Source organism: Tenrec ecaudatus, chromosome 17 (genome assembly GCF_050624435.1).
Source record: "Tenrec ecaudatus isolate mTenEca1 chromosome 17, mTenEca1.hap1, whole genome shotgun sequence".
Classification (NCBI taxonomy): Eukaryota; Metazoa; Chordata; class Mammalia; order Afrosoricida; family Tenrecidae; genus Tenrec; species Tenrec ecaudatus.
In genome coordinates, this window is record NC_134546.1 from 15809852 (window position 1) to 15824583 (window position 14732).

The window sequence follows — 14732 nt, forward strand, 5'->3', positions numbered from 1 at the left end:
TACCTCTGAGCCCCAGGGGGTAAATTCTGTCACCAACTGGTCCAGAGGAAAGTCTCCTGTTTCACCATCACTGTCTGAAGGCTCCCAACTTGGTTCTGAACCAGCTTACAGCAGTCTGAGAATCTCTCTTTTGACAAGACCTTGTTTTCAAACCTGTTCTCTTGCTGAAAAATCAAAACTTGAGTTTCAAATATGAATCTCCCCCTCATTGCTTCACTGCTGGAATAAATGAACCCTCCTTCCACCACAGATAGATGCCTTGGACCCACCAGGATGGGTTAAGTCATCTCCGTACAAATGCCAAAGAGAAAAGCACAAGTAAAATTTCAGGTAGCGACAGAGCAGCAAGGGGAACAAAGCAACGAAGTGCCCAGGGAATACCAAAAATAGACTTTGGGGCCAGGGCTTGGCACCCCATCAGACTCGACCGGAAAACACTCTGAAAGGCCAACCAACAGTCCTTGAACTAACTACAAGCTTTTCTTTCTTGTTTTGTTTTGTTGTCATTTGGCTTGTTGATGTTGTTGTGGTTGCTTTGTTTTATTTTGTTGCTTGGTTTTGCTCTATCTTGTTTTTGTGCATGTTATTATCTGCTGGTCTGTCTAAATAAAATAGGCTGGATGAACAATCTGGAGGAGAAAACAAGGGGACTGACAGTTCTGGGGGGATATGGGAGAGGGGGAGGTAGAGGGGAAAGGAAGTGGTGTTAATAAACCCAGGGACAAGGGAAAACAAGTGATCCAAATTGGTGGTGAGGAGGGTGTAGGAGGCTTGGTAGGGCTTGATCAAGGGTAATGTAACCAAGAGGAATTACTGAAACCCAAATGAAGATTGAGCATGATAGTGGGACAAGAGGAAAGTTAAAGGAAATAGAGGAAAGAGCTAGGAGGCAAAGGGCATTTATAGAGGTCTAAATGCAGGCATATACATATGTAAATATATTTATGAGGATGTGGAAATAGATCTATGTGCATATATGTATAGGTTTAGTATTAAGGTATCAGATGGACATTGGGCCTCCACTCAAGTACTCCTTCAATGCAAGAACACTTTGTTCTATTAAACTGGCATTCCATGATTCTCACCTTCCCGACACAATTGCTGAAGACAAAGCGGACGAACAAGCAAATGTGGTGAAGAAAGCTGATGGTGCCCGGCTATCAAAAGATATAGCATCCAGGGTCTTAAAGACTTGAAGGTAAACACGTGGCCATCTAGCTCAGAAGCAACAAAGCCCACATGGAAGAAGCACATCAGTGTGCGTGATCACGAGGTGCCAAAGGGATCAGTTATCAGGCATCAAAGAATAAAAAATCATATCATTGTGTGCTCACCTCCCCTATATAGTCGCTGAAGACGAATGGGTGCATAAACAAGTGTGGTGAAGAAAGCTGATGGTGCCCGGCTAGCAAAAGATATAGTATCTGCTGTCTTAAAGGCTTGAAGGTAAACAAGCTGCCATCTAGCTCAGAAACAACAAAGTCCACATGGAAGAAGCACACCAGCCTTTGCGATCATGAGGTGTCTAACAGATCAGCTATCAGGCATCATCAGAACAAAAACTCATATCATTGTGAATGAGGGGGAGTGTGGAGTGGAGACCCAAAGCTCATTGGTAGGCAAGTGAACATCCCCTTACAGAGGGGTTGCGGGGAGGAGACAAGCCAGTCAGTGCAATGTAGCAATGATGAAACATACAACTTTCCTATAGTTCCTAAATGCTTCCTCCCCACTATCATGATCCCAATTCTACCTTACAAATCTGGCTGAACCAGAGGATCTACACTGGTACAGAAAGGCACTGGAAACACAAGGGAATCCAGGGAGGATGACCCCTTCAGGACCAGTGGTGAGAGTTGTGATACTGGGAAGGTGGGGTAGAAAGGGGGAACTGATTACAAGGATCTCCATAAAACCTCCTCCCTGGGGGACAGACAACAGAAAAGTGGGTGAAGGGAGATGTTGGACAGTGTAAGACATGACAGAATAATAATTTATAAATTATCAAGGGTTCATGAGGGAGGGGGGGAGTAGGGAGGGGGAAAAATGAGCTGATGCCAGGGGATTAAGTGGAGAGCAAATGTTTTGAGAATGATGAAGGCAATGAATGTACAAATGTGCTTTACACAATTGATGTATGTGTGGGTTGTGATATGAGCCCCTAATAAAATGATTAAAACAATTTTTCAGGTAGTGTTGTTGCATATGTAAATATATATTTGCATATAAATTTACATTGATAGACAATGTGGATGTAATGCATATGTATATATGTAATGTGTGTACATATATGTATATATATATTTATAAGGATGTTCATCATAACATCTTCATAACCAAAATAGTGAAAGCACCCCAATATCCAGGAAGGAACTACGCCCATAACACAGTGTCTCTAAAGAGGCCTAGAGGAGCCCTAGTGGCGTACTGGTTACACATTGAGCTGCTAACCTCAAGGTCAGCAGTTCAAAACCACCAGCCAATCCATAGGAGAAAGATAAGGCTTTCTACTCCCCTAAAGATTACAAGCCTGGGAAACCCAGAGGGGCAGTTACAGCCTGTCCTATAGAGTCACTATGAGTCGGAGTCAACTCGCTGGCAGTGAGGGTTTTTGTTGTTGTTTGTTTGCCATTTTGGAAGTATCTCTAAAGTGCAGAAAAGTCTAACGTTGCAAGTGATGCTGTAGAAAATTGCTTAATGACACTAAAAGGTTTTCATCCTCATCATAGTAGGTGAGAAGAACGGGGACCAGAGCTGATAGAAAAGCAAAGTATATATGTTGGAAGAGGGTGGAGGATCTATATTGAAAATAGAGTCACTAGAGTGTGGTCAGTGATCTCTGAGACCGGGCGATTTTAGTTGTCATTTGTAACCTGTGCTGCATTTGCAACCACGAGCCCTGCTTTAAGGCCACATTTCCAAGTCCTCTCCTTTGGAGCTCCTTCCGAGTCACTGCCTTCCAAGTAATTCAACGCACAGTTGCATTTACTCGACTGATGTTAGCCTGCCCCCCTTTTGTCTTTCTTGGGTGCAAAGAGATTGTGGCGGCCTCAACTCTGCAGAGGCAGAGAGTGGGAGAAACCAGAGCACAGCCAGGGACTTTGGTGATAGGAACTTCCACGAGGGGAACTTCCACAAAGGAGTCCCTGAGTGGTGCACGTCGTGAAGGAGCCTGGTTGCTAGCTGAAAGGTTGGGAGTTCGAGGTCACCCGGAGCCGGTCTGGAAGAGAGCTCTGCTGACCAGCCCTGGGAAATCCTGTGGACTCCATGGTTCTCCTCTGGCCAGGCTTGACTCCGTGGTAACTATTGTTTTGCTTCTTAAGCTAGCCCGTCATTTCTTGTCCAGTCAGCAATGCTTCTGTGCTGAATTAGTCTCAGAAGTACCAAGAGTGGACTTCAGAACAGGCTTCCAGGCTCTGCTGGGTCTCTCTCTAGGTTGTACTTTGTGATATTGATTAAGGGAGTGCCAATGGAAAGGGGACCTTTTGCTACAAAATCATGTTGGGGCAGAGAGGAGAGAGCATTAGACCTGATTGTGATGATGTGCATACAACGCTTTTTAAAAAGTGATTTAACTATGGATGTGTGTGGTATGAAGAAAACTACTAAAATAATAATAAGAAGAAATCAAACTTGACCAATGGTCACCGTGGGTGAAGGAGGAAGCGTTTTTGCTTAGGGGGTATTGAGTTTCTGTTAATGGTGGCGGAAAAATTTGGGAAAGGATATCAATAGTGGTCGTACAACATGAAGAGTATAATGACTGGCACTGAGTTATACATTTAGGAGTTATTGAATGGGGGAATGTTTTGTTGTGTGTATTTTTGTCACAGTAAAAAAACCTACATGAAAAAGAAAAACATAATAAAGATTGTCACCCAAGTCACAATAAAAAGTAAAATCAAACAAAATCATTTTGGTCATGACCCACAAGGAAGAGGATATGTATTATTCCACATCTCATTGCAGTACACATTAAAACAACAACTGTTGTCACCGAGTAGATTCTAATTCATCCTAGTGACCCTGCAGGACAAGCTGGGACTGCTGCATACAACTTCCAACGGTGTAACCCAAGATGCTCTTGAGTAAGTGTCGCGCTGCTGATCGAAGGTTGGAGGTTCAAGTCCACCAGCACTCTGTGGGAGAAAGATGGGACTTCCCGCTCTGTAAAGGCGTGCAGCCTTGGAGACCCTGCAGAGGGTGGCTCTGAGTTATGACCAACTCAACGGCCACGCCAGCGACATGAGTCAGAACGGTCTTGTGCGTATGGTCAGATGGTCTTCCATTGTTTATGATGGAAGCTTTATGGTGGAATCTTTATGGTGACCATGACTTTTCCCAAGGAACACTTGTGGTTTCGGGCTGCGCTAGCAAGAACGTAATCACTTAAATGCTTCTACAAAATGGACCCAAAGGTTCATGGAAGATTACTGTCACACTGTATGCAATACCTTCTGATTTTTAGATCCTTTATTGAATGCTGGCAATCTCTCACCCAGCTGCTTTCCTAAATCATTGGTATGGATTGCATTCAACAGCTTAAAGATCATTTCATAGCCATCAGTTCGATTGACTAATCAGTTCGATTGACACTGTCAGACATCAGTGGGTTTGGGGCAGGGCATCCAAGTTGAGGGTCTCTATTGCATGCCGAGTAGGATGGGTCAACCTTGGTCTGGACTGGTGACAGATGTGGGTGAAGAAATTGATGTGGAGGCAAGAGTCGAGATCATCCTGAGAGCAGGAGGGGGGATGCCTGACTATGCCCCCAGGAGTAGGACAGGGACTGAAATGTGGGCCAGGTTTCGGCCTCCAGTTGGTAAGGGCGCCGGAGGCAAGGAAGGGTCCCCAGCTGGTGCAAACGGTGAATGGGGTGGGCCTGGTGATCTGCTTTGGGAAAACGGTCCTTTGAAACTCCTATGGCATGCACAGCTTGCGCCGACACACGTTGTGGCCATCAGGAGTCAGACGTGGCTCGGCAGCAATGGGTGAGGGTGCGCCAAGGCAAAAGAAAGCGGGCCCGGGGACTGCAGGTGCCACTTGTTTGTGCCATAAAGTTGAGCGTGTCCATCTCCTCCCACGGTTGGTTGGGGACCCGGGTAAGTCACTGAGGACATCAGTGACTTCAGCCGGGGTGGGGTGAAGGAAATGCAAGGGCTGACAGTCAAATACTTTCCATCCTTCCAGAATGAACAGACTTCAGGGTGATGGCTCCAAGTGAGAGCTCTCTTGTCCCCTTTCATTATCCTCTAACCCCTGCGCAAGAGAAGGGGGACCATCGAAGCTCAAGTTGGCCAACGTGATTCTTTCTGACTCTGGTTACATGTGTGGCTAATGGAAAGGGCCTGTGTTTTCTAAGGAGTCTAACCACAGGGAGGCTTGGAAACTCACATAAACATGAAAGAATGTATTTCAGAAATCAGACTAGGATTCGGGGACTTATTTTGCTCCTACTCTTTCCATATTAGACCCTTGGGGCTGATTGAGAAGGAGCCCCAGTGGCGTCATGGGTCTTTGATGGCCTACTATCCACAAGGCCAGCAGTTCAAAACCACCAGCCATTCCTCAGGAAAAAGATGAGTCTTCCTACTCTAGTTAGTGTGACCGTCTGAGAAACCCACAAGATCGCCATGAATCAGACTTGGCTCAATGGCAGGGAGTCTGTTTTGATTTTTGTTTCTTTGGTTTTGGTTTTGAGAAGTAATTGACCAGTAATGTGAGGGCCAATGCCAGGTTGCTTGCAAAATCCTTCACTGGAAACCAACAGTGGGTGCAGGGAAAGAGAAAATTCTTGACTTCTTACCATGTTCCAAATACCGGAAGGAGCATACAATTGAAAAAAAAGTAATCACCATGATCTACCTACAACCCCCTCCCTGGGGGACAGACAACAGAAAAGTGGGTGAAGGGAGATATTGGTTAGTGTCAGTCATGAGCAAATAATAATAATTTATAAATTTTCAAGGGGGAGAGAGGGCGGGCTAAAATGAGGAGCTGATACCAAGGGCTCAAGTAGAAAGCAAATGTTTTGAGAATGATGATGGCAACAAGTGTACAAATGTGCTTGACACAATGGATGGATGAATGGATTGTGATAAAAGTTGTACAAGCCCCCAATAAAAACTTTTTTAAAGTAAGTAAGTAAATACTAAGAAGAAACAATGGAGTTCTTCATCAATGACCGCCTGCTAACTAGTAGCGAGGAGTGACAGCTTTGTCCCCCCCGTGGTCTTGTGGACCTTTCGCCAAAGATAAACCACTGGAGACGGTGTGAGGACACTGGCTTGGTGTGGCCCTAGGTGCATTGGGGACAGTGGCGGTTCAGTGCCTTCCACGAAGGAGGCTCAGACTCCATTTACCCACAAGGTCCACTGACAACGTCTGACCCTCAGTGGAGGCGTGTGTGTAAATATATTTTGCTGGATAGGTTTCAGGGGAGCTTCCAGACTAGGATGAAACAGGAAGAAAGGTCAGGTGATCTTCTGCCCATCATTAGCCAAGGAAGCACACGGGCCATCGTTGTCCAGTTTCCAGCGTGTGTATGCAGTCTCCAGGAGCTGGGGACTGACTTTCCAGCTAACAATAGCTGTCGCCACACCAGGCTATTGGGTGGTCTCCAAGCAGAGAGCTTTACAGGGCTGCCTTCACGCAGAATTCCCAGGAGGCAACTGGAATTCCGCCTTTTGCTTTGGTACAGTGTCACTTGGAACCAGGCCCCCACTACCACCCCCTGACCACCACCACCATCACCACCACTGTCCTGATGCCAGGTTGGCCGCTGAAGTGTTCAGGACCTAGAATGACATTGGAGATCAAATTTAATTGACCCAAATATCAGGGTCCTTTCACACCCACCATGGAGTCATCCTGGCATGGTCGGGTCAGCATTCGACAGCTAACCCCAAAGTCAGCAGATCAAACCCCCTTCTCCCCACAACCAACTGGGCACAGGAGAAAGACGAGGCTGTCGGCTCTGGTGAAGATTTAGGAAGCCTTGGAAACCCCGTATGGGGCTACTAGGAGTCACGATGGATTCCACAGCAGTGGGGTTTGGGGCTCCCCTCCACTGATTTCTAGAACATGGGCACCATGACTCTGAGTATCGGCCACCCAGCAGTTGTAGGGGAGAAGAACTCTGGGGTGGGGCGGGCATCCTCCACAGAGCACGGTGCTTTTTACCTCTGGGCTTAGAAGGAGGTTTCACCTCTTTCGTGGAGCTTTGATAGCAAGCTGCTGAGCCCATGGCCCGCAGGTAACGTGGGACTCCACAGGAAGGGTGCCAGGTCCGAAGGGCAGGGTTTCCTTCTGTTGTGCATCAGCTCACTATGAGCTGAAATGGACTCGACAGCACTTACTTTTTAAGCAGGAGTCTCTGAGGCGTGTAAACAACCAAGTACTCGGCAGTGACCCAAAGGTTAGTGGTGTGAACCCGCCCAAAGGTACCTCAGAAGACGACCCGCTGGTCTGCTTCAGAAAGGTCACAGCTTCCAAAACCCCCAGGGAGCGGTCCTACTCCGGACACATTTGGTTGCCAGGAGCCTTTGAAAGAGAGTGACCTGGCAGATGAGGTATGTTACCCATTTTAGATGGGAGAGATGCTGTGCACGTGGTCCCTTCCACAGCCAACATCCTGCCTCTCTTGGCTTGAGTCCAGCAGCCTAGTTGGTGGAGAGGAAGCCCAGGGTCTGAACGTGGGCCCTGCACCTGGCCAATTATTCTGGGACGAGCAATGTCCAAATCCGGGACTAGTGCAGAAGGCCACGTGCAGATAGGACGTGCATGTTTTCCCACAGCTCTGATCTCAGCTGTTGCTATGTCAGTGAAGTAGGAGCCTGGCTGAAGTCCCGCGGAGGATTTGTGTAAATGAGGCATTTGGGGTCCGGGGAGAGGCAGACTAGCTGTGGCTGGTGGGTGGTGAGGCAAGGGAGAAGACTTGGCACCATTGTTAGCAGGTCTGCTCTCCAGGGGAATCTAGAGTAGATGCCCTTGCTTAAAGCAGAAGCGACTGCCACTGACTTTATCATTATTGTTATTAGTTTCTCAGAGGGTGACCTGCTCTTGCAGTAGCATGGAGAAGTAGGCTCTTGTATGGGTGGGCGAAGAAGAGGCAGTGATCAGGACGAGATGCTTCCAAGGATGCAATTCCAGACAACCCTGGAATCTCCTGCCTTATTAGTAACTTAGCATCATTGGCGTCCAAGGGTGACCCAGAGAAGACACAATTCGTGTAGTTCCCAGACAATTAAGTGGGTATGTTAAGCTTATCCGGGAGTTCTGGTGGTGAAGTGGTTAAGTGCATGCCCGATCACTGAAAGGTCTCCGTGGTTCTGAACCCACCAGTCACTCTGGAAGAAAGATGTGACAAGTCAGCTGCCGAGTCAAGATCATGGCCTGGAAACATGGGGGGTGGTTCCGACCGCCTCTGCAGGGTGATGCGGTGACTTGGAATCCACTTGATAGCAAGAGGTGTGGATGAGCAGTTGATGCTTGGGGAAGCAGGCTGTGTGCATCCCCAGAGCGACTCAGCAGAGATGGGTCAGGGGAAGCAGGCTTGTGAATGCCTCCTGGCCTCCAGTGTGGCCTCAGATGTGTCATCAATTTTCTTCTTGAAAACCAAACAAAACTTGACATCAGTGAAACCTAGCACCTACTCATGAACACGGAAGTTTCCAGATGGAGCTAGACTTTTCTTAACAACCAAGAACACTTTTTTTGGATCTCTCCCCTCTACCGAACATCAACAAATCTGAAAAATACCACACTTGTGTACATTTTGGTTTTGGGGGTGTTTGTTGTTGTTGTTTTGTTTTGTTTTTGACCAAAATGGTATCTTTTAAGACCAAAGAAAGTAGGAAGGCCTGAGACTGTGACTTTTCAGAAGCGGGCTGCCACGCCTTCTCCCAAGGGGTTGCTGAGTGGGTAGGAACTGCCAACCTTTCCGGGAGTCGCCAAGCGTTGAACTCCTGCTCCCTTCCAGAGGTTCCGTTAGGGACATCCGGGTTGGGTTGTTGCTGGGTGCCCTCCAGCCGGTTCCGCTCCTAGCGACCGTGTGTACAATGGAATGAAACCACCGCCTGCTCCGGTGCCCTCCCCACCACCATTCCCAGGTGGGAGCCCACTGTTGGCACCACCGTGCCGTCCATCATGCACGGGGTCTTGCTCTTGGTCGTGGGCCCTCAGCTTTCCCAAGCATGATGTCCTTCTTCAAGGCCTGGCCCCTTCTGATGGTATGTCCAACCCACTCACCCACTGCCCTCGAGTCAATTCCAATTTGATCGTGACCTCAGAGGACCAAGTGGAACGGGCCCTGTGGGTTTCTGAGACTGTAACTCTTTAGAGGAGTCGGAAGCCTCCTCTGTGTCCCATGGTCAACCCAGTTTGTTTTAATTTCCTTTAAATGATTTTGAATCCGTGTGTTTTCTTAATCAGGGGAATGATATAAATATCAGGCACACACACAAACTTTTTCCATAAGATTTGAAACTAATTTATGAATCTCTTTGTGTGCAGGATGGGGAGAAAGAGAGGTGAAGTGGGGGCAGTTCTTTAAGAAAACAACTTAAGAATTCTAGCAAAAACAGTCTCAGCTCACTTTCAAATAATCTCTCATGGTATAGAAGGTTCTGGGCAATGAGTCCAGCTAATGGATCATTCAGATGTAAAAATGTAGGAAATAATGATGGGAACATATGTACACATATGCTTGATACCACTGATGTATGGATTGTCCTAAGAGCTGTAAGAGCCCCCAATAAAATCGTCTTTTCATGAAAAAAATGTAAAATAATAGACTAAGAAGAAATAATCCAAGCTAAAGATGACTGAAAAGCTGAGTTAAGCATCAGCTTTTAAGCTGTCTCTGGAGTTCGGGGTGCAGCCTGGTGGAAAGAGGGTGGACGAGCAGAGGAAACCCCAGTGACCAGAGCCCAGTCGCTAGGTCCGCCTGGACCACTGCGTCATCTTGGGGTATTTTACTGGAAACTGCATGCTGATCATTATGAAAATGATCTAGAATTAGAAAAGATCCCCAAAGAGAGAAACAATTCCTGGATGGACATGATCACCATATGCAAAGATCAACTACCAAGTTAGGAAGAAAAGATGGAAGTGGTTTGAAATCTGCTGTATCTGGGATGGGAGTGGCCATTTGGATGAAAGGGATGAAGAAGACAAATGGATCTGGCTTTTCGTAGAGAAAGGAGACGTGACAGCACTTCCTGTAGGAATGTATCTCCATTCCCACTGGATAAAAAGAACTAAGTAACACCACGGCGCTGTTTGTTGGAGAATCAGTATGGACAGCCTACAACCGGCCTGCTGACCATCTGGACACTCAAGGACAGTACATGGTGTTTTGGGCACAGGTAGCCCGCGGTGCTCGCTCTCTGCAAGTGAGCGCTGTACTTGTAAAGATCTGATCGTTGAGCAGCAAAACACCCATTCTCCAACTTTGCCTTCATTTTAGACGGGAGGCTAAGTTATCTCCCCTTTACAGGATTATTTGATCAGAATATTTTTAAATGAAAAGAACAGTAGAGCTGACTGTGCTGTGGACAGAAATATGAAAACCTAGACAAACCACACATTTTCTCTAGTTAAAACAAGAATCGTGGTTCTGTGGCCCTGTGTGAATATACTCATTCAACCATAACCTGAATGAAAGCTTAGATCCAGAAAATTCAGAATTGCTACTTAGGTATATAAAACTCCAAATCAGCCCACTGTTTTAAAAGGGCAGTTTGTCATTATGTTTTTAACTACTTAGGTGCTTTCTCCGAATAGTGTATTCTTAAGCTTTAATTTAGATATCACCCAATGCCACCTCTCTCTTAATAAAAACATTCAATAGATAGCATAACTAAAGAAATGTAGGATATATTTTCTCCCAAGACTGTGCCCTGAGATGGAGAGTGGATGGGGAAGCGCCTCTCATTACGGGCACAATTGCTTGTGCCACTTTCTAGTTCAGATGAAGTAGCTGCCTTAACTTTATGATCATGGTTGGTGTTACCTTATAGCCAGGTGTATGCCAGGGGGCTTCAAAAATTCATGAAAAATGTTTACTTTAATTTCATATTTATAATTCCATGTTTATATGAATGTTCTGAAGTCCCCTTGTATAGTATTTTATCTAGTCCCCTAACCCCCCCCCCCCATTTAGATCTTTTTTGCAATGGTTTATGTCTATAATTAATCCAAAAAGTATCTTGGCTATTACATACACAGCAGTCATCACAGTCTTGAGATCAGAAGAACTAGATGGTGCCCAGCCACCACTATTGACCTCTAGGAAAGAGATTGCAGTAAAAGGTCCTGAGTACAGTGTGAGATAGATATGAAACAAGCTGAAAATGATATGAAATGCCAGGCTGACTGGTCAGAGAGATATTGGTGGAACCCCAAGACTATGCTGTTAGTTACCCTGCAGGCCCGAAAGTGAGCTCACCTGTGACTCAATTCTTCGGTGAAATAATAGGTGTATAAAGGGACCAATCGCACCTTAGACCCCTCAACACTTTGAAATCAAAAGGGCAGCATGTCCCCAAGGACAAAGTTCAGAGGGCAGGAAAGGTTAAGAGAGAAAACCAACTCAGCCTTTGGATCAGTTCTGAAGCCTCAGAAGGATGGAAACACCGGGAGGAAATGGGATGGGAATGAAAGGTGTTACATTGTGGGGGTGACAAGCAAGGACAGGAAACAAAATGGGTATGGGTGGTTGGAAGGAAAACTGATTTGCTTTAAACCTTCACTCACAATAAAAAACGTTCTGGATGTTTGTAAATGCACAAGATCAAAAGACACTAACATCAATTCTGTTCCCCCAGGTCGGGCAGTGTGCTGCACCACTGGAATGAGATCTACTACTTCGTGCAGCAGCTGGCTCATAAATTCATCAGGTAAGAGACCGATACACGTGTTTCGCGTCTAGTGATCTGCATGACTACAGCCAGGCCCTCTTTGTTCTTCTACTAATTACTGTTTTGGAGAATACACCCCTCCCCCCCACTTCCCCGCCCCCACCCAGGTGCACTCTCAGGTCTTGGATCAGAGCCTATTTGTTTCCTTTCCGTCTGTACCACACTTCAAATACTTCTGACCTTGTGTTTTCTGAAGGGACCGGGATTAGTAATAAAGACCCAATTTTTACTTTCTTCATGTTTGGTGAAGAGGTGGTCCTTGGAAAGGCCTGCTAGCATGTTTCTCCCACAGTGCATCATGCAAGCTGGACTATGTGCAGGGTGGCCCGACCTATCCCATTTGGCGCACCACTTTCTTGGATTTGTCACGGGATGTCCCAGGTCTTAGGAAATCCCTCTGTTGCAGGGAAACCAGGACTTCTGCTAGGACTGTCCCACTTTTAGCACTGGAAGTCTCAGGTCTGGGTAAACCAAGACCATTGGTCGCCTTGGCTACGTGTCATACCTGGTAGAATGGGCACCCGTTAAAAGGGAAGGATGTCATTTCTCCTCTGTATTTCACGCTTCCAATATATAGCTCAACTGTGGCAGCCTTCATGATGTGCTGTGATCACTATAGATTCCAACTCATCCCCACCCCTTGTTGGGTGGCCTCTACAGCATCTTGCAGGTGATATAAGTAATCATGAACTTCCAGAGGCTCTCCATTGATGAATGTGCTCCCTTCACATGCAGTTACTGATCTCATCAATACCTGCTGGCCTGATTAGAGGGGAAGGGTGAGAGGGCTTCCTCCCTGCGGTGCCCCCAATCAGAAGCTATCACAAGCAGATTTCCAAGACAGTGTTGGAAGGATAGCCAGAATGCTCCTTAGATGCCTTGGGGGGGGGGCAGGAGTGAGCCTCGGTCCCCTGCATTTTGGACATGTTACTGAGGAGAGTCCAGTCCTGGAGGCCATCATACTTGGTAACGCAGAGGGGCAGCGAAAAAGAGGACGAACGAGCTGTTTCAGTGGCTGCAACAATAGACTCAGACATAACAACTGTGAGGGTGGCGGAGGCTCAGGCAGTGCTCCATTCTGTTTGTCCAGAGGGTCACGATGAGTTGGAATTGACTTGATAGCCCCGAACACCACCACCACCAGCATAGCAGGAAGCATGCAAGGCCCCAAACAGGAAGCTGTAACAGGCAGCATTTCCGGTTCTTCATTCTTGGAAGTACAGCCAGCGTGTTCCTTAGAAGCAAGGATGGTGAGACTTCATCTCATGTCCTTTGGACACGTTACCAGGAATGGCCAGTTCCCAGAGTGGGACATTATGCTTAAGTGAAGTGGAGAGGCAACAGAAAAGACCACCCTCCAAAAGATGGATTGGCACAGTGGTGGCAACAGTGGGCTCAAACACAAGAACATTGCGAGGCTGGTGCAGGGCTGGGAAGTGCTGGGCTAAGCCAGACCTGGGGGCACCATAGGTCGGAACTCGCTCGACAGCACCTAATGCCAACCTAGCAGGAAGCGTCTCCATCTAGGTGACTGTGGAGTAGAGATACGGTGGCGAGAGGGGAAGTAAAAGGAAAGGAAAGGAAATGGAGGAAAGAGAGGAACACATATGGGCGATGTTTGAAACATAGTCAGACCATCATCGATCCTTGGAAAGGAGCAGCCTCCAGACCTAAGAGGCTACCCCTCGCCTTCAACGGCTCCGCTGAGGGAAGGCTGCCAGGCAGGCAAGCGGGCTGACTGCTGGACAGTTCCAGTTTCAGACAAGTCCTCCGTCCTTGAGCCAGGAGGCCCTTTCTTGCACTCTCCACTGCTGCTGTCGGGAGCCATGCGAGGCAACTCTGCCTCCAGATGCTTGCCAGGGCCTGCCAGCTCTGCATGTGCCCGCCTGCCCGCTCTTCCCGCTCAAGCAGGGAAGTCTAGTGAGAAAGACTTTGAAGCGAGGCAGCTGTGGCTTTGAACCCCAGCTCCAATGGGCTTGGATTTAGTTATCTTGGCTGAACCTGCACATACACGTTAAGGCTTATAAGAGAAAACACGGTAACACAAATCGCCCGGTGTCTGGCTTAAGTGGGAACTCAGTACTTTCCCTCCCCACTCCCTTCAGCCGTTCTCCACCCTTTAACAGCTTCTTGCAAAGGCTCACTAACACGCTTGTTTCTCCCACCGGGCATCACCTAGGAGGTATTGGCATATTCTAGCTGGACTGTATGCAAGGATGACCAACGTGTCCCTGTTGGCCCAGGACTTGGCTGAGTTTTGCACAGAATGGAAACATGTTAGAGGGAAACTAAGGGACCACCTCTCAGCAAACTCACCGCCATTGAGTCTATGCCAACTCATGGGGACCCTATGGGATAGGATAGAGCTGCCCTGTGAGTTTCCAAGACTGTAACTTGGTACGGGAGAAGAGAGCTCCATTTTCCTCCTGACATGGTTTCAAACAGCTGACCTTGGGGACCGCAGCCCAACTCGTAACCACTACACCACTGGGACTCCTAGTGGCACCATCTAGTCTAACCTTACTTTATCAACCAAGAAACTAAGGAACAAAGAGGTTGAAATGGCTGCATGCAAACCACACGGGCTTTGTAGGTTCTGGGCTCCCTCCAAGTATAGAACTGACATATAGACGGCTTGAGGCAGGGACTCTGCCCATATAATACATGCTCAATAATACTTTAAGCGAGTAAATTATTATGTATTCCTTCTAATCAGTCATCTAGGCAGCTGGTTCTGCAGTGGGGCAAGCACGGTGGCAACACCAGACCAATAGGTCATTTCCAAGTTCGGTGAGGTGCTTCAAGTGTCCA

At 47.3% G+C, this 14732-nt stretch overlaps 1 protein-coding gene and 1 pseudogene across 3 annotated transcripts in view; both read left to right on the forward strand.

The window, feature by feature from the left end:
* ANTXR1 (ANTXR cell adhesion molecule 1) overlaps positions 1–14732 on the forward strand; it is a 258758-nt gene that overhangs the window by 22046 nt on the left and 221980 nt on the right. For all 3 annotated transcript variants that reach the window (XM_075535944.1, XM_075535946.1, XM_075535945.1), the window contains exon 2: positions 11829–11900. In XM_075535944.1, the coding sequence (XP_075392059.1) occupies positions 11829–11900 (72 nt within the window). The remainder of the gene's footprint in view (positions 1–11828; positions 11901–14732) is intronic.
* Positions 9198–10421, forward strand: LOC142430964 (acireductone dioxygenase-like; annotated as a pseudogene).